The sequence below is a fragment of the Saimiri boliviensis genome, chromosome 1 (assembly GCF_048565385.1).
Source record: "Saimiri boliviensis isolate mSaiBol1 chromosome 1, mSaiBol1.pri, whole genome shotgun sequence".
NCBI lineage: Eukaryota > Metazoa > Chordata > Mammalia > Primates > Cebidae > Saimiri > Saimiri boliviensis.
The window spans coordinates 31,006,351-31,030,855 of record NC_133449.1 but is presented as its reverse complement, the minus strand read 5'-3'; the positions used below and the strand labels follow the sequence as shown (position 1 = coordinate 31,030,855).

Sequence of the window (24,505 nt, the reverse complement as noted above, 5' to 3'; positions counted from 1 at the left end):
GGGTTATCATGCAACAGTAACTGAAGCCCTACTCTGTGCAAGATAACAGGCTGGGTGCCACGGCCAGAGGATCTCAAGCCTGCCTGGCTTAAAATGCAGACTCCCAGGAGCCGGGCCAGAATCCCAGCCCCAGAAGTGAGTCTCACTCAGGATCTATGCTTTGAGGAAGCTCCCTGGATGATCGTGAGGCAGCTCCTACTGCTGAGGACACTAAGATGTCCAAACCTCGATTCCTGTCTCCAAGGGGCACAGCCTGGTGCAGGCCTACACATGGACAACCCAAATACACAGTGCAATGGGACCAACATCCTGAGAAAAGTCAGATGAACTGTTTGAAAGATTCAAGACAGAGAGATGGCTTCCTGCAGGAAAAGGCACTGGAGCTGGTCTTGACGAATGGCAACCAACCAGAAACACGTATTTGGGCATCTAAAGGCCAAACATCTCTATTAGGATAGCAGTCAAGTGTAATTCAAGAGAAGAAAGGGAAGGAGAGCAGACAGAGGGTGTGAAATAGGACCACTCGGCAGCACAGAGACAGGAACCCGGAAATCTAAGGTGCAACAGCTCGTGGGGGCTGCAGGGAAGCCAGTGGCACATGCACGAGGGCTCCTCCATCCCCTGCTGTCCTTTCAGTGGACATGCCTGGCAGACCCCCAGCCAACCTAAACATCCAACACTTCAGCTGCTGCGTGCTGCTGTAGAAAAATCTCAGAACCTCACGACTTCACAGGTGCCCGCAGTAAGCCACATTCTCTCATCATTCTTCCCTAGTGATGCATATTTCTCTCTCTCTCTCTCTCTCTCTCTCTCTCTCTCTTTCCCGCCCCCCCCACCCCCTTGTATTTTCTGCCAGGAATGTCCTCTCTTTTTTTACATTTTTGGTGTCATTCACTCATCATTTAATGGCAAGGTCAAATGTCAACTTTCCCACAAAGGCCGGTCAGCCTTGCTCTTCCTCTTGCCTGGGTTACCACTGGCTCTTCCCACGTTTGTGTCCACTGGACTGGATCAGCCTTATTTTTCCCCATAGAACAGAACCCCAGGCCATCAGGGGGCTGGTGTCTATTGAAATAAACATGAATTCTATCCCTTAGCAAGGCATGTGGGAGGGAGCCAGGAGACACAGCCCCTCCTGTGGCCACATTTCTTTCCTTATCGATGTCTGCCCGCCAGGCCAGACACCAGGTCACTCTGGAAATGCAGGATCTTGCCTGAGTCACCTTCATTTTATTCACTGAAGTCACAGATTTAGAGGGAGATTCCTGATCCCTTAATAATATCACCTTTTATGTGCATGCTATTTGTTTCATAGCACCTTCCTATATATTTTGTTTATAAATTATTTTTTTGTAAAATAAATGCACATGGTAAAAAAAGAAAAAAAAAAACATGGTTCAGCAAGACATAAAATGAAATAGGAAGGTCTTTCTCTTCTTCATCCTTCTGCCCTCCTCAATTCCACTCCCTAAATGAAACCACTGTAGGTCGTTGGTTTGGTGGCTCATGCCTGTAATCTCAGCACTTTGGGAGTCCGAGGCGGGCAGATCACTTGAGGCTAGGAGTTTGTGACCAGCCTGTCCAACATGGTAAAATGCTGTCTCTACTAAAAATACAAAAAGTAGCTGGGCATGGTGGCACATGCCTGTAATCCCAGCCACTCGGGAGGCTGAGGCAGGAGAATCACTTGAACCTGGGAGGTAGAGACTGCAATGAGCTGAGATCACACCACTGCACTGCAGCCTGGGCAACAGAGCAACACTCTGTCTCAATAAAATAAAATAAAAAATGTAACCACTATAAATAATTATATAGTTTTTCCTTTCTCTCTCAGATTTTCTTCATACAACATTTGTAGGATTGGATTATGGCAATTTGCATTTTATCACTTTCTTTTTTTTTTTTTTTTTTTTTTTTTGAGACGGAGTTTCGCTCTTGTTACCCAGGCTGGAGTGCAATGGCGCGATCTCGGCTCACCGCAACCTCCGCCTCCTGGGTTCAGGCAATTCTCCTGCCTCAGCCTCCTGAGTAGCTGGGATTACAGGCACACGCCACCATGCCCAGCTAATTTTTGTATTTTTAGTAGAGACGGGGTTTCACTATGTTGACCAGAATGGTCTCGATCTCTTGACCTCGTGATCCACCCGCCTCGGCCTCCCAAAGTGCTGGGATTACAGGCTTGAGCCACCGCGCCCGGCTGCATTTTATCACTTTCTACATGAAGATAGTAATATTCAAAGAGGTTAAGTGTCTTTACCAAAGTAAACCACTCCCACCCAACCTCACACACACCTCCTGGTTTCAATACATTTAACAATAGAGTTAATGAGACTTGCTGGGTTTGATTAATGACATAAGGGTGCTCAGCTCTCAGGAATGCACCCAGCGTATGATGGCAATCATTTAAATTCTGTTATCATAATAGACTATATGCTGTTACACATAATACAATACACTATATCATTATAAGCACAATTATCCCAAAATGGCATTAACCACTAAACCTGTACGCCTCTCTTGCAACGATCTCTGTTTCCTCTTGTTTTCCCTGGCTTTTCCTTTCCCTCCCCTGGGGTCCAGCCCCTCCTCTCTGCCTTCAGATAGGACGATGTTCCTCAGCTGACTCACCATCACTGCAAACTCAACATGTTAAAAATGAAACTTATCGCCTACTCCCTTGCTCAGATATCCCTGCTTCTGTTCATCTCTGCTGACTTGTTCTTCTGAATCATGCTCATCCCACCTCCTCCATTTCTGCATTTTAGCATCTTGGGCATCCAGGACCTCCTCACTCAGTTCCAGGTAGGAGAGACACCCCTGGACTCCAGGACAACTGCCCCACTGCACCTTACCACCGCCAACTACCTCCTCATTCTTCCTAAACTGACCTCAGTTTCAATCTCGACACAAACCAAGCCCCATGCCTGGGCCTCTCTCTCTGCCAGGCCAAGTTCTCAAGATTTCTCTGTGTGACTCTTCCTCTGCTCCCTGCTCTTGACCACTCGGAATTCCACATTTCATTCATGTGGTCCTTTTCCCATCCCTTTCTCAGACTGTTACTGACTTGACTCCATGACGCTATAGGAAAGGTCAAAGACAAGTTCATAGCTTTATAAAAACTATTCTTTGGGATAAGAGACATTGAGAATCCTTTGGGTAATGAGCCTCAACTTCTACAACTGAAAAATGACCACAACGGATGCCTATTCCATTCGCCGAACAATTAAGGAATCAAATGAGACACGGCATGATAACACTATCACTAACCAACGTGCTGGTTACTATGTGCCAGGGATAGAATTCGTGTTTTATTTCAATAGACACCAGGCCCCTGATGGCCTGGGGCTCTGTTCTGTGGGGAACAGAGTGTTTTCTGTTTATTATCCCACTTATTTCTCCTTTCACTCCTATTATCCTATTTTACAGATGGGAAAAATTAGCAACAAAGAAGTTTTGCAACTTGTTCAAGATCCCCCATATGAGGCAGGGTTTGAACCCAGGTCTATCTGAAGGCAAAGCCCATATTCATTACCTCTACTCTAAACACCTCCAATTAGAAAAAGTAGTTTTAAAATTATTTTCAAAGTATTTACCATGCACACGTGAAATTGGATTTATAAGTATAGTAAGTGTGAGCAGGGGATCAGCCTGCTTCTGATTAAGCAGAATAATTCATTTGAAGGCTCATTTAGTTTGCCAAGCATTTCTAGAGCTTTTTCTATTCAAATCATCATGATGATCTTGTATCTGCAAGGCTGAACTTGTCCCAGGGGGAGAGAGGTGACCTGTGCAAGGTCACTCACTTCATTTAGTGGAAGAGTTACTGCTCACACCTAAGGCCTCCGTCTTTAGTCCAGGGTTCTTTCCACCAGGTAGAAACAATATCCACGAACAGAAAAGAACCTTCATCTGCCTCCTTCTAGTTGGATGCAAGTCCCAGCCTTTGCATGTTTAGGCAAATGCTGGGAACTATATGGAACATCTTCCTCCACTTTTACTAGGGGTAGGTGCAGAGTAGGGGAATGTGACCTAAGTTATTGTTGTATCCTTCCCTGCTTCCTGATAAGGCGGAATCAGCCCAGCCTCTGTGGCTCCTGAATCGCACAACTGACTCAGTTACACTCCCAGCAAGCAACGGACAATCTAGGTATGGAAAGACTGACAGGAGACTCCAGGTATGGAAAAGGCACCAAGCCTCCCAAGATCCTATCTACTGTTCTTCCACGCCCCATACTCCAAGAAGAAGAAAATAGAGCACCCCAAAGTGTTGTGTTCCCCTCCACACTCACCTGTTCAAGAAGGCATTGCCGAAGGCATTGAGTTTCCTGAAGGGTTTCTTGGGATCCACCACCAGGGCATTCCCAGGGATGATCCCCTCCATGTCTCCCTGCATCACCGCAATGAAGGAGTCTGTGGTGGGCTCAGGCCCAATCCTCATGCCTGGGAAATCCTGTTCCAGCAGGTACCTGGCAGGAATGAGCACAGCCATAATGCAGGTGTTCTGCTCAAGATCAACACAGCATGTCTACTATAAGGCAGACACCATGCAAGTCAGAGGGGAGGGCCGAGCCACAGCAGCAGGATCTCACGGCCGAGAGAAAAGCCTGCTAGATAATGGAGTCCAAAGAACTTTGTAGAGGAGGTGGAATTTCAGCTGATCTTAAAATATTCTGTTTTTTGGTCCTTATCCTTTGGGGGCTGGGGGGATGGAGGAACAAGATTTCAGCTTAGAAACAAAGCTTGGATTGAAATGATTCTTTTTTTAATTGCATTTTAGGTTTTAGGGTACATGTGAAGAATATGCAAGATTGTTTCATAGATACACTCATGGCAGTGTGATTTGCTGCCGTCTTCCCCATCACCTATATCTGGCATTTCTATGATTCTTACACAGAGTATTCCAGACTCCATAACTGAAAGTAACCTGCTGAGTACCCACACAAAGGCATGGTTCGAACTAAACCATTTATAGACTCTGCTGGCTTTTCATAGGTCTTTATTTAACCAGTTAGCTGTTCAATATAGAAATAGCTTATGTGATACAAAATACAAACAATATAAAGGTACACTATGAAAAATGAATATCCATCTTATCCTACATTTTTAGTATCTGTATTTTGTACCCTGTATCCTTCTAGAAATGCATCCTTCTAGAAATGTCCCAGGCATACAAGTACTATGTTATTAAGTGTTCATACACATCTACGCATTTATGATCTTATTTATTTATTTTTTAAAGATGGAGTGTCACTCTGTCGCCTAGGCTGGAGTGCAGTGGTGTGATCTTGGTGCACTGCAACCTCCACCTCCCGGGTCCAAGCAAATCTCCTGCCTCAGCCTCCTAAGTAGCTAGAATTACAGGTGCCCATCACCATGCCTAGCTAATTTTTTTTTGTATTTTTCATAGAGACGAGGTTTCGCCATTTTGGCCAGACTGATCTTGAGCTCCTGACCTCAGGTGATTGGCTCACCTTGGCCCCACAAAATGTTAGGATTACAGGCATGAGCCACCATGTCTGGTCTGATCTTATTTTATTCTGAGGCAAGAGTTTCATTCACTCTTGTCCAGGCTGGAGTGCAATGGCACAATGTCGGCTCACTGCAACCTCTGCCTCCCAGGTTCCAGCGATTCTCCTGCCTCAGCCTCCCGAGTAGCTGGGATTATAGGTGCCTGCCACCAAGTCCGGCTAACTTTTTGTATTTTTAGTAGAGATGGGGTTTTATCATGTTGGCCAGGCTGGTCTCGAACTCATGACCTCAGGTGATCCACCTGCCTCAGCCTCCCAAAGTGCTGGGATTACAGGCATGAGCCACTGCACCCGGCTGCTCGATCTTATTTTTTAACATAGAAGCAAACTACACACCTTTCATTCTGTCTTTCTTGTCATTATCCATTTAATTCCAAATTTCAAAGAAGAGACTACATTCAAAATGCCTTATATAGTACCTGGAAAAAACAGATATTTTCAACAAATGAGTCTTCTCTTGTGCCCTTGGCTATTAGGCAATTTCATTACAAATGTAACAGTATATGGTGGGATTCCCAGATAGAGATTATAATTGTGCTATGTGTTTAAATATGTGTTTGGTTTTTTACCTGTGCTACCTAAATAGGTGTCAAAAGTTACCTTTTATCTGTCAATACCTTCCTTCTGCACCCAACACCCACACATGCACTCCCCCGGCAACGTACACATGCGTCATAACCATGAAGAATGCTGTACTGTGAACAGGCAGGAATGTACAGATCCCGTGATGATTACAGGGATATTATCAATGCACATGTTTATTTTCATGCTTAATATGTTTAGGACATAGTAGGACAGATCTATTCCTCTTAATGACAGTGCATAATTCCATTCTATGGATTATTACTGGCTAATTTAATGGCCACATTGCTGGTCATTTAAAATTTGACAAATAACTAAACTATTTCAATTCTTCCTAGATGGAAGAAAAATGGCAGTAGGGGAGTTTACACATTATCCCAACCATAGAGGTAAAGAAGAGGAAGGGAGTTTGTTTATTTTTATGGAATGGTTTTAAACATGTTCTCTTTCTGTCCTTTAGTTGGGCCAGGGAGGGGCCAGAGGTCCAAGATCTGGTCCTGTTCACTCACTGTGCAGCCTCAGGCAGGCGCCCTCCCCTCTCTGGGCCCCATCTTCTGTTTCCTTTAAGAGACTAGACAATGTGATAGCTCAGGTGCCTTCTGTTCTAAACATCTGCTCCCTGATCTGCTGACTGAGGGATGCATTTCTGGGTGGTGCCCACCTGCAGTCACTCACGCCTCTATAGTGCTGCCCCTTGTGGGTGGCCACTCCTGAAAAGACAAGGGGATGGTGAGCAGACTGCTCCTCTGAGCTTCTGGCTGTGGCCCAATAAGGCAGGTGACTCTCTGCTCTTCTCTGCACCTGAGTGGTGAGAGCCCAAAGTCCCCTGCCCCTCTACATAGCCCCCTTTAGAAACCAAGAGGCACATGGCCAGACAGGGAGTGCGAATGCCTCTAAGAGCCAGCCAACCCTCCAGGAGCTCAGAACAGCTTGGCGCCAAGAGGCATGAGGCTGGGTTGAAGGAAGGAGCTCAGAAATACCTTGGATTGGGATCGGCCAGAGGAGAGCCCCGGGCATCTTCCAAGACCTCGGTGGACAGGAGCTAAGAGACGTTGCCCAACAAATGCAGGCCCTTGGGGTGAGCTCTCCCTGAGTGCTGAGAATCTCCCTCCTGCTTAAAACCTTGGAGGCCTGTAGTTATGCTCAGAGGGAAGAGCCAGGGGGCCTTCAGGAGAAGAGATGTCAAGACAGAGCCTGTTAGGTTGGGAAAGAAACTTGGCAATCTCCTGGTTGGTGGTCTTCAGCTAACTGCACATCCCAGCCCCCTGTGGGGCTTTAGCTCTAGGTGTCCGGGTCCCAATCCCAGAGGTCCTCACTGCTCCATCAGGAGTAGGCCCTGGACACTGCTACTTCTCCGGGCTACCCAGATGATTCTAGGTCCAGCCAGTGTTGGTAACCTACTCTGGACCCAGCCCTTCATGTGACTGAAACAACCGCTGACATTCCATAGCCTTTCCACATGTGGCACATTATGCTAAATGTTTTAACAACAGCATCTCCTTCAGTTCTCACAGCAGCCCTACAGATAGGCAGGTACTGAGGAAACTGAGGATTAGATGGTTACATCGCTTCTCAAAGCTAAATAACTGTAACAGAGCTGGAATCCACACCCACATCAGCCTGACCAAATCCTTTACTCTTCAACTGTCTATTACCCTGAGGAAATCACTGCCCAGCGAGCTGATGAGGCCCCACAGGCAGATAGTACAGAGCTAGTACCAGAGGCCACATCTCTAGGGCCCATGCCCTAGCTTTCTGCCCATCCTGTGACTCCCTGAGTTGGGCCAGTGTGGGTGGACTGCAGCAGCAGACACAGTCTGCACAGAGGAGCAGTGGCCAGGGAGGCTCTCAGGCCTTCCTCCCACTCATCAACATCCCATGTGTGTCTCTGAGCATCATTCTGAGCTGTGAATTTACTCTGCGGTTCCATGGTAGTTAACGGGAGGTTGCTATAGACTCTGTCCCCAAGGAGGAGTCTCGGCAGCCAGCCCTGGGGGAAGGAGCCGGAGCCCTCCTGTCCAAAGGCCACTCAGCACCAGGGCACAGATAGGTTTCAGGTTGCCTTGGGAAGTCCCCCATCCCTCCAGATCCCAGCCCAATAATCAGACTGTGAGGGCAGAATCTCCTCTGGTCGGAGGATCACTTTGAAAGCTGGTGCTGAGAATGTGATGAGAGGGAATCCTAACAGCTTCACCCTTGGCTAGCACTTCCTGCTTTCTCAGAATACCTTATCCTTCAGAGCCTCCTGGGAGAGGCTGGGAATCTCAGTGGCCTGGGGCCAGCCAACCTGCTCTTTTTTTCTTTCTTCTTTTTCTTCCTTTCTTCCTTCTTTCTTTCTTTCCTTTATTTATTTATTTATTTATTTGATGTGGAGTCTCACTCTGTCACCAGGCTAGAGTGCAGCAGTGCAATCTCAGCTCACTGCAACTTCTGCCTCCTGGGTTCAAGTGATTCGCCTGCCTCAGCCTCCTGAGGCGCTGAAACTACAGATGTGCACCAACACGACCTGCTAATTTTTATATTTTAAGTAGAGTTGAGCTGTCATTATGTTGGTCGGGATGATCTCGATCTCTTGACCTTGTGATCCGCCTGCCTCGGCCTCCCAAAGTGCTGGGATTACAGATGCCAACCTGCTTTCTCTAACCATGAGGGCTATGCTCTTTGGGGGTACTTAACTCAGGGAACCTCAGTACCTCCCTCAATAACATGGCAGGTAATCGTTCAGACTGACTGAGTACCTGCGATGTGCTGGATATTGTTCTCAACTTTCCATGGATTATCTCATTTTACCTTCCCACTATGCTCTTCCTCAACAAATGGACCTAATACGAAAACCCACCTCACAGGGTGTTCTGAGGATTAACTTTTTGGCAGACATTAAGCATTTAACCAACACCTTAAATTCCCTAGATTATCATTCCATTTGATGCAGGAGGAGATGAAGGTTTAACAGTGTGTGCTCAGTAAACAGTAAATGCACTCAGTAAATTGTCACAGGACTAGGATTTAAACCTGGCGTTTGAATTTGAGTTCGCGCTTCTAACCACTACACTCACTCTCCTTTCCTGCCTTGACCAGGAAATGCAGCCTGAGTACAGGCCAAAAGGGTTGAGCTCTCTTTTAGAACAATGAGTGGGACAAGAAGACCACAGAGAAATATGGTTTGGCAGGAGGTAGGCAGGGCCAGGCCTTGGAGGAGAGGTGAGGCTTTGTGGCCCACAGACACAGGAGTATTGTCATCTCTATAAATATCAGTCCTTGAGTTCCCTGCTTGGCCTCAGTGACTGCGGTGTGGCATCCCAAAGCTGTTGCTATCATGTGATCAGAGCAGGTCCCTAGCCCCATGGGCTCTAAAAGGACACTTCTGGAATTTACAAACAGCAGGGCAAGATTACCCTGCCAAGCAATCCTTCATGAGAAAGATTTCACCTTGATTGGGAAACCCCATCCATCTTTGCCTGCCCAGGCACCTGACCTGGTGAATGTGTAGATGAGAAGCCCTAAGCAGGGCTCTGCAACAGTGGGGTGCGGGAAGCAGAGATCTTCGAAGGCCCCAGGGACAGTGGAAACAGAGAAGGCTGAAAAGAACCATTCTGAGGCAGCCTCAAAAATGCCCAGAATGAACAGGGCCAAACAGCGGTGATGAAGGATCGTCCTCACACAGGCGTCTTAAATTCCACCGAAGACGGACGTGATGTTCTCAGCAGATGAGTGAAGGATTCCCAGCCTAGCAGGGTGTTTTCCGGGGAAGTTACAGGGCTGCAGCCCGAAGTGGTCAGGCAAGGTCTTGGGGTTTGTCCTGCTAAACCCACATGACCCAAAACTTGCTGACCACACATGGGTCTGGGGAAACACTGAGTCTACCAAGGCCACCAGCAAGTCCAGGAAGCACAGCCTGGCAGGGTAAATTCTCAGGGACATTGGGTATGGCTTACAGCAGCGGGTGCCCCTGTAACAAAGCCACTACTGTGTTCAGAAAGGAAAAACCTATTGAGGAATCTCATGCACTGATTCTTTATGGGAAGCGATACAGATTGCCTCTGTTGCCAGGAGAAAGCATTCCCACAGCAGTGTAAAAAAAGAAAAGTTAATTCAGGCCTGGGTGGGAACAGCTGAGACAGGGCTGCACGAGAATGAAGGGGGACAGGACAGGCTGAGTCCAGGATGATAATACTGCCCTGTCAGCCTCATGGGGTTTGAGGGAGACTGCAGGGCATCCCACAGACCCAAGCAAGGAAGTGGATGGGAGATTCTCCACGGCCAAGTGCAGGTATGAGTCAGCTCCGTGTTGCCTGGAGCAGCCATAATTGGCCCTGTTGATAGCACCCTCAGCCATGCGATGAAGGGATTCCAGCACAAAGGAGAATCTGGTGGCCAGATAGTCCAGCCTCCCTGTGACAGGCCAGCCTGCCCAGGGCACTACCCGCACCATCCCCGGAGCTCAGCACTGTGACTCTTGTCCAGCCCGCCCCTTTGTGCTGGAGAAGGGCCTCCCCCCACCTTCCTGAAGGTCTGCCTCTAAGTCTCATGTTAGAGAATCCTCTGGAGGGAGGAGAGGAAATGATAAAGCCCCATGCGCGGTGCCTGGGGCACAACTGCTGCTAAATTGGTTCGGCCTCCTTCCGAATCCCATCAGTAATGCTGCCAGGCAGTTATTACTATACCCATCGTAAGGATAAGGAAACTTCGGGTCAGAAACGGGGGTGGCCTGACCTGTCAGACCTTCCTAACCAGGTCTCTGGGCAGGAAGTGGTGGAGCTGGAATCTGCTGACTTGGGCTGTGTTCTATGGCCTTCGTCCCCTGTCAGTGGGAATGGGAGGGAGAGCTTTCCCCAAAGGTCTTTCTCCTCCCAGTCAGTGTTTCTCCTGATGACCGCCAGGCACCTGACTCTCCAGGTAGCTCCTAAGCCAGGCTGAGGCAGGCAGACACAGTTCCTCTGGCCTAAGGCCTTCTGCTCCCTTATATAACACTCAGGCCTTGTAAGAAGCAGGTGGGGTTTCACCCAGGCCCCTTTAGAGACCCAGCAGATCAGAACCCTGGCAGAAAAAGAGCTGGTACACCCTCACCCTCTTGGAAAGCAACTGCAAAATGTGACTCTTAATATGACATCCTGTGGCCTTGGTAGGAGGGCAGGGCTGAAGGTGGTGCAGGGACTGTGCCTGGCAGGATGGACTTTGCAGTGAGTGGGTCTACTGGGGTAGTGGCCCTCTTACTCTAATGCCTTGGCTTTCTGGAGAATCATCTTTCCCAGCACACTGGCGCTGTAATGCCTGGGGTGGGGATGTCAGGGTGGTGATGAGAGCTGGCGCAGCCACAGGCAAATGTCAAATCTTCTTTGGGGAGGGAGGTTGCAGAGTCTCCCAAAGTCGGAGAGGCTGAAAGGGCCAGCTCAGTAGCCCTCACAGTGGACTCTCATCCCAGCAGCCCCACCATGTGCTCATGCCTCGGAATCCAAGTGCAGCCCTCCAGACCAGCCTAGTCTCCCAGTGGAGTCCAGAGCAGCTTAGCTCTGCAGCCCCAGGCCCCACAGCCAACCCGCTAGAGCCTGCCAAGGCCCAGGGAGGCCTCCCTCATGGCCCGTGGAAGTACTCAGGCCTTCCTTCCTCAGCCCCTGGAGCAGCCAGCTACTCACCTCCACTACCCACAGAATAAGGGGCCACAGGCGTAGACAGCGAGGAGTGACCAAGGGTCAGATGGTCCCAGGAAGAAGGGATTCGAGGCTGCATGCCAGCCAGAGAAATAGCCAAGGGAGAAGAATAGCAGAGGCAGGAGGAAAGGCTGCCATGGCCAGAGGGACACAGAGCTCCTATACTCCAAAGAGGCAGCCTGTGTTGGAGAGGGCAGCCGCCAAGCCAATTTCCTGTTTGTTTTATTACTCTGTGTTGCCGGGCCTTAGGCCAGGGAAGTTATTTCAGGCAGAGATCACAGCACATTAATTAGTTATTAGAAGAATGTCCTTTTCTGTGTGTACTTCCTGAGACAAGAATTAGACCCCGTAGCAAGCACATAGAACAAAGTGATGGACGCTCAGAGGCAAAACGCCAAGAGCTGGGGGAACGAAGAGGCAAGGCTTTGTTTCCGAGGAAAAGGCCCCGCACAGGTTCAGGCCTGGGATGGAGACAAGAATCAAGGTGAGAAGCAGGGATGGGAGAAGGAAGGGGAGGAGGCCTTCTGAGACCTAGGCAGGGACGCGCTCACTCACCCCAGAGCAGCCTTACTCGCCCTGGGGAAGGGATGCAGTGTCAACTTACCCTCTTGGAAAGCAACTGTGAAATATGACTCTTAATAGAAAAATTTTTAAGTTAAAAAATAATTTAAACAAAACTCTGCCCAACCCTTGACAGATGGCAATTCTAGTCATCTCAAAAAAAAGAAAGAAAAAAAAAAAAAAAGAAAACATGTAATATAGGAAAAAATATTACGCACATATTCAGAATTATTCTGCAATAACAAAAAAATTAGAAACAACCTAAAACATCCAAAAGAAGATTAAGTAAATGAAGACTTGTAGATACACACAATGAAATATTATGCAGTTGTTAAAAATAATGCTTATAAATAATGCTTATAAGATGGGAAATGTCCATGCTGTAAGTAAACAAAACAAAACAAAACAAAACAAAAAAGGCCGGACACAGTGCCTCACGTTTGTAATCCTCAGTTCTTTGGGAAGCCGAGGTTGGTGGATTACCTGAGATCAGAAGTTAGAGACCAGACTGCTCAACATGACGAAACCCCAGCTCTACTTAAAATACAAAAATAAGCCAGGCGTGGTGGGCATCTGTAATCTCAGCTACTTGGGATGCTGAGGTAGGAAAATAGCTTGAACCCGGAAGGCAGAGGAGCTGAGATTGCGCCATTGCACTCCAGCCTGGGTGACACAGTGAGATTCCAACTCAAAAACAAAAACAAACAAGCCAGCATACAAAATTATATGTACAGCATATTCTCAACTGTTCTATAACATAGCTTCAAAAATACTGGAAATATATTTTACATATAAATTATATGCTTTATGGGGCTGGGCGCGGTGGCTCACGCCTATAATCCCAGCACTTTGGGAGGCCGAGGCGGGTGGATCACGAGGTCAAGAGATCGAGACCATCCTGGTCAACATGGTGAAACCCCGTCTCTACTAAAAATACAAAAATACAAAAAATTAGCTGGGCATGGTGGCACGTGCCCGTAATCCCAGCTACTCAGGAGGCTGAGGCAGGAGAATTGCCTGAACCCAGGAGGCGGAGGTTGCGGTGAGCTGAGATCGCGCCATTGCACTCCAGCCTGGGTAACAAGAGCGAAACTCCGTCAAAAAAAAAAAAAAATTATATGCTTTATATATAATTTTTTTTTGAAACAGAATCTTTCTCTGTTGCCAGTCCGGAGTGCAGTGGCACAATCTCAGCTCACTGCAACCTCTGCCTCCTGGGTTCAAGCGATTCTCCTGCCTCAGATTCCGGAGTAGCTGGGACTACAGGCACGCACGACCATACCCGGCTAGTTTTTGTATTATTTTTTTTTTAGTAGATACTGGGTTTTACCATGTTGGCCAGGTTCGTCTCGATCTCTTGACCTCATAATCCACCTGCCTCGGCCTCCCAAAGTGCTGGGATTACAGGCGTGAGCCACCATGCTCAGCCTAAATATGTTTTATATATAAATTAAAATAGCTTCTCCTAAGTCATGGGATTATGGGTGACTTTTTTTCTTCTTTATTCTTTTCTATATTTTCCAATTAAAAACAACTGTTTATTGGATTTTATGAGAAAGAAGAAAAATAAATGATTTGGTTCTGGAGGGTTCCCTGTGTTACGACCCCTCCTATGGTGCTGGCTGACACTCCCTCGAGGGGAGACTGCTTCTGATGCATGAGCTAAATTCAGTTACTGACATGAGTGGGAAGAGGGAACTCCTGAACATGGAGGATAAGAAAGAAGAGTGATCTGCCTCTCCCAGTCTTGCTGGCTCCCTCAGATAAAGAATCATCTGTGGCAATTTGACTCTGCCACTTTCTTACACCCAGTTAACGGCCAGCAATGACTCAGGCAAAACCGGGAGAGTGTCTCAGACAAAAAGGCACTTAAACCTGTCTGCTGCTTGGGCATCCTCACTTCTCCCCATCTTCCCTCCCATTCTGCAAAATGTCTGCTGGGAACCTCCTATAGCTGAGACCTGGGGGAGTCCCCAGATATGCTAAGGCATGGATGCTGTCTGGTCCGTGCTCGTACTCTAGGAAGGAGAAGCTCCAGCTAACGTATGAAAAGTTATAAATAACGTATGTCCAGAGAGCCAGGGAAGGCTGTGAGAGGGCAGAGGCCATCCGCAAATGGCCCGAACTTCTCTTGAGGAATGAATGGGCCAAATGGAGGGCAGGGCTCACAAAGGAAACCTTGCACACAACCCAGGCAGCTTTGAAGTGCCTTTGGCAGCAATGGGTGCTTAATAAAATAAGAGGTATGGCTTAGATCAGGGTTCCCACCCTAAGATCCAAAGATGGCCCTTGGACCCCCAACATTATTGGGATATATATACATTTTTCTAAAAATAGAAAGTTAAGAAGCAATTGATTAGATTACTAAACATACAAGAGGCAACAGGCCCTTCACCTCCAGATCCCGAACTCCTTCAGAAATCACTTGGCTTCTTGGGTGCAGTGGCTCATGCCTGTAATCCCAGTACTTTGGGAGACTGAGGCGGGTGGATCATGAGGTCAGGAGTTGGAGATCAGCCTGACCAACATGGTGAAACCCCGTCTCTACTAAAGATACAAAAAATTAGCCAGGCATGGTGGTAGGCATCTGTGATCCCAGTTACTTGGGAGGCTGAGGCAGGACAATCGCTTGAACCCAGGAGGCAGAGGTTGCAGTGAGCTGAGATCGCGCCACTGCACTCCAGCCTGGGAAACAGGGCAAGACTGTTAAAAAAAAAAGAAGAAAGAAAGAAAGAAAGAAAGAAAGAAATCACTTGGCCTCTCAAAGCTGCTGAGCCCTAGGCTGTGCACTCCACAAGGACAAACTCAATGTGGTGCTGTGTTGAGACATGACCTATCGGCATGGTGCTACTTTCAGAAGGCTTGCATTACAAGGTTGATGTTAGAGAAAATTAGCACCTAGACAATTAGTAACTAGACTGTTAACTTTTCTGCTCTCCTTACCAAACAAAGCACAGCATTTTACATGTTGCAGACGCTCAAAGAACCAATGAATAGGAACATGAGTACCCCTGCTTTCCAAGCCCTCTGCAAGAGATGAGCATGCTTGACTTTGAGGGTCCACCAAACTCCATTCTCAGGCTGTGGGAGCCTGACTCTTAAGACAGAGGGCCACAGCACTCTCAACCGTTTTAATGGCTGTAAAAGAGGCCAAGAAAAATGGCTGGCCTTGAAGGTTGGGAGGATTGAGAAGAACAGAGAGAAGCCTGTTCTCTAAAGATAGGACGGATTCTCATCACTCTTGTGGACCTCTCTGAATGCAGGGCGAACAAATTGACTTCTTGAGCCTCCCTCCAGCCCAAGGATTCTGTAATTTAAGGGAATGGATGACTCACTCTCAGAGTTACAGGCGTTGAGCCAACCAGCTCCTCACATGCATCTGGGACTTGCATCCCAGGTCTGCTGCCCACTCTTTATACGGCTCTGAACAATTCCTTTAACTTCTCTGTGCCTCAGTTATCTCACCTGCAAAGTCAGGAACTGGATGAGACAATGCCAATATCCCTTCCACCTCTAAGAGACTTTAATATTATTATTGAGTCATTAAGAGCAAATAAGAGAAAGAAAAAAAAGCATTCTGCTTCTGGACTCTGCTTCTGTTGAGTTTCCAAGATACACACATAGGAGCTCTGCTTTAGAGAAGAAAATGATGAAACGAGGACAGGTAGCATCCCCGGGCCACCTCCGTTCCCAGGCCTGCTCCCGTCAGAGCTTAGCTGCAACCGTGAGGCCCCCATGTGAGTGCCAAGCCCCTTGAAAAGAAAGGGAAGAGGTTTTACCGGTGAATAATGTGTTCCCAAAAAGTGAAGAGGTAAGATATCCCCACCAACATAAGGTGCTCCAGAGACCAGGAGCTCCCCCACGGTGCCTCCTGAGCCTCGGTTCCATCATCCATAAGATGGGGAGACCAGAAATGGCTTTACCCTTTAGTACTTCAAGTTGACCACTAGAGCCCAAGGGTCAAGTACAGTGGACAGGCATTGGATAGGTTGAGTAAGGAGATCAGCAAAAATTGTGGGGTAAGCTTTTGACGCCTGCACAAACACAGCTCTTCAGAGCCCTCAACTGAAGACTTCCCATTGGCCCCCTGGCAGGGGTGGAGCACCAGGAGTGACTAGAGGGACTGGGCGCTGGACACTAACCGGGGTGGGCTGCCCGACCCCGGGCCCGCTCACCTGATAAAGGTGGTCTTCCCCGTAGAGTACTGGCCCACCAGCAGAACCATGGGCTTGTTGTCGAAGTCGGCATCCTCCAGGGCGGGCGAGTGGAATTCGTGGAAGCGGTAATGCTCTTCCAAGGGCAGCAGCTTGCTCTTGTAGAGTTTCTTGAGCCCCTCGCTCACCGTCTGGAAGACCTCGGGGTCCTTCCTCCGGCGGTCGTCAGTACGCAGCCAGCTGAACATCGTGGCCGCCGCTCGCCCGCGGCACGCAGCCCTCGGGGAAGGCTCCTCCTCAGGAGAAGATGCCTCGCAAGGCCGGTCCGCCGGGCTCTGAGCCGCGCCGCCGCCTCACCCAAGCGCCGGGCTCAGCCGCACCATGGCCCGGCACGCAGCTCGCGGGGCCGGGAGCGCACTCTTTCACTGCTCCTGGGACCAAGCCCAGCCGCTGCTGCGTCCAGCAGCCCAGGCGGGAGGGAGGATAAATGATCTGGGCTGGAGGAGGAGTGGGTGCAGTCTTGGAAATTAAAGTCGAACCTGCAAGGAAACTGCCAGATGACGGGGTCCGAAGCCGGGGTCCCCGATCGGCCCCCAGCCCTCGCCTGCTCTGCTCTGCGTGCAGCAAGGGATGCTTTGGCTCCGCTCCTGCCGGACTGAGGCGGCTCAGGGGAGGCGGCGACGCTGCCCAGCCCGCGGACAGCTCCGCAACCGCAGCAGCATCCTGCAGCCCCAGGCGCTGGTTTAAATGCCAGCTGGGCAGGAAGCCGGCGCGCGGAGGAAGTCCCCGAGTACTGGCAAGGCCAGGCTGGCCCCACGGTCCAGGCGATGGGAAGCAGCTCAGGGCGCCGCCATGTTTGTGGGCAGGCGCTCCGCTCTAGACCTGCGGCCGCGCTTGGTGAGGGATGCTGACCCAGTCCAGTGGGAGAGCGCCCGTGTCTCAGTCCCCGCCTCTGGGGCTTCGATTTGGGAACAGCGCCCTCTCAGGGACGGCTGCGAAGACTGAGTTGACCTAGTCATCACCCTCCCTGCCTTGAATCTCCTCTCCTTCAGTTGCTGATGCTGATGCCAATTCCCTAGGGAAACAGGTACTCTAGTATTTGCAGATTATTTATTTATTTATTTATTTATTTATTTATTTAGGCATGGAAAGAAGGATCCACTCTCAGGTTACACAAAATAAACAAAACTGTCACTACCCAAACTTTTAGCTAGGCTTAGGGTGAAGTCCTAATCGTTCCCATTTATTTATTCCTTTATCCCAGCAAAACGAAACAAGCCAGCAAACAAAATCCCTGCAAATATTGGACATTTATTATGGGACAGATACGATTTTGGTGACTGTGGATACAGACATGAGTGCTGTGCAGACTCTCTCTTCCGGGAACTCCAGTGAAGGCAGACTTTAAAGAGGAGGCATGAGCAGAGGGCCATGGGAACACAGGGAGGAGTCACTCGCTTTTTGTGGCTAATTTAAGGAAGGCTTCACAGAAAGCATGATTGTAAGCTGGATTCTAAGTGATGAATTGACATTCATTATTCTAGAAGAGTAAGGAGCATTTGCAAAGGCTTGAGGAATATGGGAGAGCTTGGTGTGTCCAAGGCAGAGCAAACAGTTTGGCATAGCTGGAGTGTAGGTTTTAGGAAGGTGGAAGAGAGTGAGGGAGGCCAAGCCTGAAAGGCTTTGCTGGAGATGGGAAACCAATAACAATACTATTACTAATCATTGCTACATCAACAAAATGCTCAGCATGTGCAGGGGCCTGGGCTAAGTTCTCAGTGAACGTTGTTTTATTTAACCTTCATGGCAGATCGTGTTACCTCCAGCATCATACCAAGGAGAGTGAGTGGCCAGGTGTAGGAAAAAGTGGTGATTGCGCGTAGAGAATTTAAACCCAATAATAAATTGGCTGAAAGTCAAGCTCCTTTGTATTGGCACCATTCTAAACAGTGCAGTGATAAAACACTGCTCCCTGCCCAGGCTGATGGCTCCCACTACCCTCCCTTCCACAGATGAAGGAGGAGTAGGCTATGGACCAGGCAGGGACTGGAATACCAAGAGCAGTGTCGGGGGAGGGACTGGAGTAGCAAAAGAGGTTGGAGGCTGATATGGTTTTGCTGTGTCCCCGCATAAATCTCATCTCTAACTGTAATCCCTATAATCCCCATGTGTCTAGGGAGAGAGCTGGTGGGAGGAGGGTGGATCGTGGCGACAGTTTCTTTCATGCTGTTTTCATGATAGTGATTGAGTTCTCATGAGAGCTGATGGTTTTATAAAGGGCTCTTCTTGTTCACTCTGCACATCTCTCTCTCTTGCCGCCTTGTGAAGAAGGATGTGTTTGCTTCCCCTTCCACCATGATTGTAAGTTTCCTGAGTCCTCCCCAGCCATGCAGAACTGTGAGTTAATCAAACCTTTTTCCTTTATAAATTACTCAGTCTTGGGTATTTCTTTGTAGAAGTGTGAAAATAGATTGATACAGAAGCCAAGACACCATTTAGGAAATGATTCCAAAACTTAGGAGACAGCAGCAATGGGATTGGAGAAAAGGTCAAACTCAAAAAATTTTTTCAGGGCATGCAATTGTCAGATCTTGGTAAGTGACCAAAAAAAGAGTACATAAGGGTGAAGCACAGTCTAGGATGATTTTGAATTTTCTACTGAAGGGGCCGAGGTAGTCAGAGAAGCAATTCCACTAATTAGGGGAGGCAGAGAGAGAGAGAGAGAGCTGATTTAGCAGGCAGAGATAATGTGTTCAATCTAAAACATGTTACGTTTGAAGTGCCTGCAGGAGCTTAGTGGAGTATGGTGAAGCTGCAGGGATTTCAGGGGAGGGGGGATCATCAGAGGCCAGTGCTGAATAGAATTTCCTTAGTTTCATCTCAGATCTCCCGACTCCCTCCTTGAACCCCAAAACTGATCACCTCTTGTTGAGAAAGTACTCAGATTAATATTTCACCCTTGGTGTTTACATTACTACCAACATATGAACCTAAGGAGTAATATTAAAGATATTTAACAACTCACAAGGCATGAGAATAAAACACCCAGAACAGACACTGGCCTTCCTAGTGTAGCAAGACTTGAGGCCCCATGCCATACCTGGTGTTAATACAGTGGTGTCTGATTCTTAGAGAGGTCTGGGCCTGTCCCCAGGGAGAGATCAGGATGGCCAGTATGACAGGAAAGAAATCAAGGGACCCCACTGTAGAAATATTTTAAGATTTTTATAATCAGTACAGCCATGCCATTTGTCTGCTGCTGAATGTCTGCTCTGAGTATCTAAGTTACCAGTTCCTGTTGACACATCTACTCCCGTCTCAATCTTGAGTAGTTGGAAAACTATCTTTTTTTAAAAAATGGAACCAATGGAGCATTTCTGTAGACTAGCAATAAAAAGTCATAAAAGATAAATTTTCAAAAAAGATACTGTTTTCAAAAGAACAAAAACCTAGGGATAAATCTAACAAAAGATGTGCAAGATCTTTATGTGAAAAATAGAAAGATGTTCACGAAGTTCTAAATAAATGGGAGAGACATGTTATGTTCCATCATGGAAAGATTCCATGTCACAAACATGTGAATTCTTTACAACATAATTGATAAATTCAATAATTGAGAGATATGATTGAAATCAAAATCTAAATAAGGTTTTCAGTGGAAATTGACAAGGTGATTCTAAAATGTATAACATATAGAACAATAGTCAAAAATAGCTAAGATATTCCAGAAGAAGAGAGAAGATAAGAACAGGAAGGAGGAGGACTAGAGCAAGAGGGGGAAGGTGGAGGAGGGAAGCAAAAGGAGAGCAAGGGAGAGAAGACAACAGTAACATAGCAATGGCAGCAACTAAGTGAAGATAACTTGCCCTGTTGACATTATTATAAAGTTGCAGTGGTTAACATGGTTTTGGCACAGAGATAGACCAATAGAATAATGACACAGTAAATAGCCAGGACATTTGGAAGCCTGATATATACAGAAGTTGCAATAGAGATCACATCTATATCACCGCAAGTTCGGGAAGAATTCCTTAAACAAGGCATCAGAAGTACCAACTGAAAATGAAAAAAACTAAGTTTAGCAGTAGTAAAATGTAAAACTTTTCTTCAACTAAAAATGCAAAAGTGAGTGAAAAGATATTTCTCATACACAAAACCCACAAGCACATCCAGAATATAGAATTAATGCCTGTATGTTGATAACAAAGATAAACATTCCAATAGAAAAAATTTGGCAACAGACATAAAAATGTATTTAACAGGAGGCTACATGAATGTCCTATAAACACAAGAAAAGATGTTGCATCTCATTAGTAATTAGAGAAATGCCAAACCACACTAACACTCCACACCCACCAAAATGGCAAAAATAAAAACGCTGGATGAGACCAGGCATTGGTGATGATGCAGAACAATGGAAGCTCTCATGAAATGCTGGTGGGTGTGCAGCCTGGCACGAACACTTCGGGAAACAATTTAGTAGTGAAGCTGAAGATACATTGTCCTATGACCTGTATCCTGCAATTCTATTTTAAGGTATGAACTAGAGAAACTCTTGCACATGTGCATAGAGATTTAAGTCTAAGAATGTTGATGGCAGCATTATTTGTAGCAGCAAAAATTTATCAACAACTAAATGTCCTTCACCAAGTAAATGGATAAATTGTGCCACGTTCATATAAAATACATACCACACTGGGGTCTACTTGTGGGTGGAGGGTGGGAGGAGGGAGAGGAACGAAAAACAGAACTATTGGGTACTAGACTTAACACCTGGGTGATGAAATAATCTGCAAAACAGACTTTCATGACACAAGTTTACTTGTATAACAAACCTTCACACGTACCCCAGAACCTAAAATGAAAGTTACAAAAAATACATACCCTACAGATGAGGAAAATGGGGGAAGTGGTGCTGCTGATGCCAAAATATAGTATTGAGTGAATAAAACCAGAAGTAGGTTATTATGTATAGAATAATACAATTTCATTAATGTTTTAAGTCATGCAAAAACCACTATTTATTGTTCATGGATGCATATGTGTGCATTGAAGTTTTTAAAAAGAAAAGCAAAGGAACGTAAAACACTAGTCAAGAATGGGGTGTTCTCTGGGGACAAAAATGGTGAAAGGAATTGAGGATGGGAATACAGGGAGTTTCAACTAGATATACACTGTTTTCTTTTTCTTTTTCTCTTTTCTTTCTCTCTTTTTCTTTCTTTTTTAAAACAGGGTCTCCTCTGTCACCCAGGCTGGAGTGCAGTGGCACCATCTCAGCTTACTGCAACCTCTACCTCCTGGGTTCAAGAGATTCTCCTGCCTCAGCTTCCCATGTAGCTGAGACTATAGGCACGAGCCACCACCCCTGGCTAATTTTTGTATTTTTAGTAGAGATGGGGTTTCACCATGTCGGTCAGCTTTTATTTCTTAAATTTGATAATGAGTACTTGGCTGTTCGTTTCTTATTCCTTTTATTCTTTTTTTTTTTTTTTTTTAATCTGGTCCTTGGATGCACAAAGTTGGATTTTTTTTTTTTTCATAATTGTGGTTCAAGACAAACTGTATCTGGCTCTTTTGTTGCATTCTTTAAAAACTTAACACATAGTTATGTAATGGAGCCTTGATGAACCCATTATTCAAACCAAGGACTAGAAAAATTAGCAGTAATTTACATCTACTTATATGCGCCTCCATCCCGTCTCCTGCCCTGCCCCCTTCTTTCTAGAGGGGAATATTTTTCCTACTGTGTGTTGTTCCCTTGCTTTTAAATTACTGTTATCATACATAAATGCAAGCCGAAAGAACATATTGCTGAGGTTTAGTGTTTTTGGACTTTATAAAAAGCAGATCCTGCTGCATGTAGCGCCCCTGGAACTCGACTTTTCTCCCACTCAACATTTGTTTTCAGCCCCATCTGGCCCAACAGGGCTCTCTCTCACCAGGAGTCTCTTCCAAACCGAGCACATGCCTCCTATTTCTGTCACCTGCCAGGTGCATGGGGGTTCCCAGTCAGACAACCTGCAGTAGATGGAATCTGATGTCTTTGCTGTGTGAGCTTGGGGAAAGTAGCTCCATTCTCAAGCCTCAGCACCCTGAATTTCAGTTTCTGAAATAAAGATGTCGGTAGCACTTTTTTCAGGGTTAAAGGGACAACGCATGTAAAGTGCTTAGCCCAGAGCCTGGTCCATTGAGAGTGCTCAGTATATATTAGCTCTTAATATTATAATCATTACTACTTTTATCTGCTACATGGCACTGTCTTGTATTCTATTTAACAAGCCATTTAATAAACTATTGAATAAGCTTAGTATTTAATAGCTTTAATATTTAATAAATTAGCACCTAGTAAGTTAGTGAGCAACTTCTTTCAGTTCATTTGTGTCTTAACTGAGGATGGCTCATTGACTCAAAGGAATATAATTGTTAGTAGTGATATCTGTGGCATTCCCTATGGGTTCTTGGGGCTGACACTATGAAACAAGACTTTTCCATCTCTTCCCTTTCTCCCACTCAGTTATGAACCCAGGCCCAACCTCCTTAGCTTCCAAGAGAAGGTGCATTCAGGGTGACATGGATACAGACTCTTCCTTTTCTCACCAGAACATCAGAGTCTGGCCAGAAGTAAAGGGAGAAACTAGCAGCAACCTGGAATACAAGTGTGAGCCCTGGCTAGGGGAGTTAGAAGAATCAGGAAGTGTGGCTAAGTGTCCACAATCCTTGGAATCTATGGCCCTCTCAACCTGGCCCAACTGCGATCGTATCCTAGTGACCTGCCTGCAACCACGCACGCATGCATGCCTCCCACAGCTGCTTCCCACTCCCCAGCACGCGGGCTCCTTTGCACACCCTGTCCTCAGCCTCAGTCTTCCCTTTCCCACCCTCTGCCTGGTCGTCACCCACTCATCCCTTCAGGCCCAGTTCAGTGGTCTGCCCTCTGAACTGAGTCAGCAGCTCTCCCATATGAAGGCTGTGCCTCTCTCTCCAGTTCCAAGCTACCCCACGTGAACCTCTGTTACTGCATTCATCACATTTTACTATAATTACATGTTTACACTGTTTGCCTCCCAACTAGACAGGGCACGTCTTCAGCCTGGTGCTGCATTGTGCTCATTCTGTTTACCTCAGTTGGAGGGGAAAGTGCATCAGCTCAGCCAATTCCTACTGATGAGATCAGGCCGTTATTTAACCTCTTTTTATGACAAGGTCCGCATTGGTGAAACCAGGGTAAGAGAAAGACCAAAGGCAGAAAACTGAAGTGTCAGTGACACTGCACAATGTTGTTGTGGGGATAAAATGAAGCAATGTAGGTCAAGGACCTGATATGTTTTTATAAATCTATAATAAGGGCTCTCTTTTTATAGATTTATAAAATGAGTAGTTCCCTTTCCCCTTGGATGACTGAGTACTGCACGTGCACAAGGATAGGGAAGTCTGGAATAAAGATACATAGGTGAGGGAACTGTACTTAGGAAGTTTATAAGCCAAAAAGAAGATGAAGAAAGAGGGTCTTGCTGAGCCTAGTTGATGGGTTGTCCAGGAATAACACTCCCCATTCATACCGTCAGTACCACAGCTACTTAATTGCTGGGACGTGGCTTTCTCATACTTAACAGCTCTCCTGGGCAGAAAGTCAGTTTCATCCCTAGGTGCAGCAGGAACAGAGCTAACCTGAGAAATCCAACATTACACAGAGGAAAGCTCACGCCACCAGAGGTAGTGGTGTATGTCTGGTTTTAATAAGATACTTGCTTGATGAACCTCCACAGATCAGTTTTTAAGAACCTCAGCTTTCAAAGAAAGGCAAGACATTTGCTGCCTGTGAGATGGGAGCTATAAGTTGAAAATATCCTAATTATCATCAGCATCTGCTTTTGTAGCACATGTGTTTCCGGAGGATGGGGATCTGGTCCTTATGGCCATCCCAGAGGGGAAGATAAGAATGTTTCCCAGAGGGAAACTCAGGTGCAGAGAGGTAGGAAACTGCCCACACAGGGGTCCGTGATTGAGCTATCTGTCATCCTATTCACTTTCC

General features: G+C 46.8%; 2 protein-coding genes across 3 annotated transcripts in view; one reads left to right on the top strand and one right to left on the bottom strand.

Moving 5' to 3' along the window:
- The window catches only part of EHD3 (EH domain containing 3), a 37,560-nt gene extending 20,357 nt beyond the window's left edge, over positions 1–17,203 (bottom strand). The window contains exons 1-2 of one of the 2 annotated variants that reach the window (XM_003943980.4): positions 16,495–17,203; positions 4,290–4,466 (exon numbers count right to left, since the gene is read on the bottom strand). In XM_003943980.4, coding sequence (XP_003944029.1) covers positions 4,290–4,466; positions 16,495–16,721 — 404 coding nt within the window. In that variant the 5' untranslated portion in view covers positions 16,722–17,203. Of the gene's footprint in view, positions 1–4,289; positions 4,467–11,743; positions 12,527–16,494 lie in introns of those variants that run through there. The other variant, XM_074395699.1, reaches the window with a different exon arrangement.
- A 197-nt stretch (positions 17,204–17,400) lies between these two features.
- CAPN14 (calpain 14) overlaps positions 17,401–24,505 on the top strand; it is a 53,847-nt gene continuing 46,742 nt past the window's right edge. The window contains exon 1 of the mRNA XM_074394660.1: positions 17,401–17,560. The gene's annotated coding sequence lies outside the window, so the exon portion shown is untranslated. The remainder of the gene's footprint in view (positions 17,561–24,505) is intronic.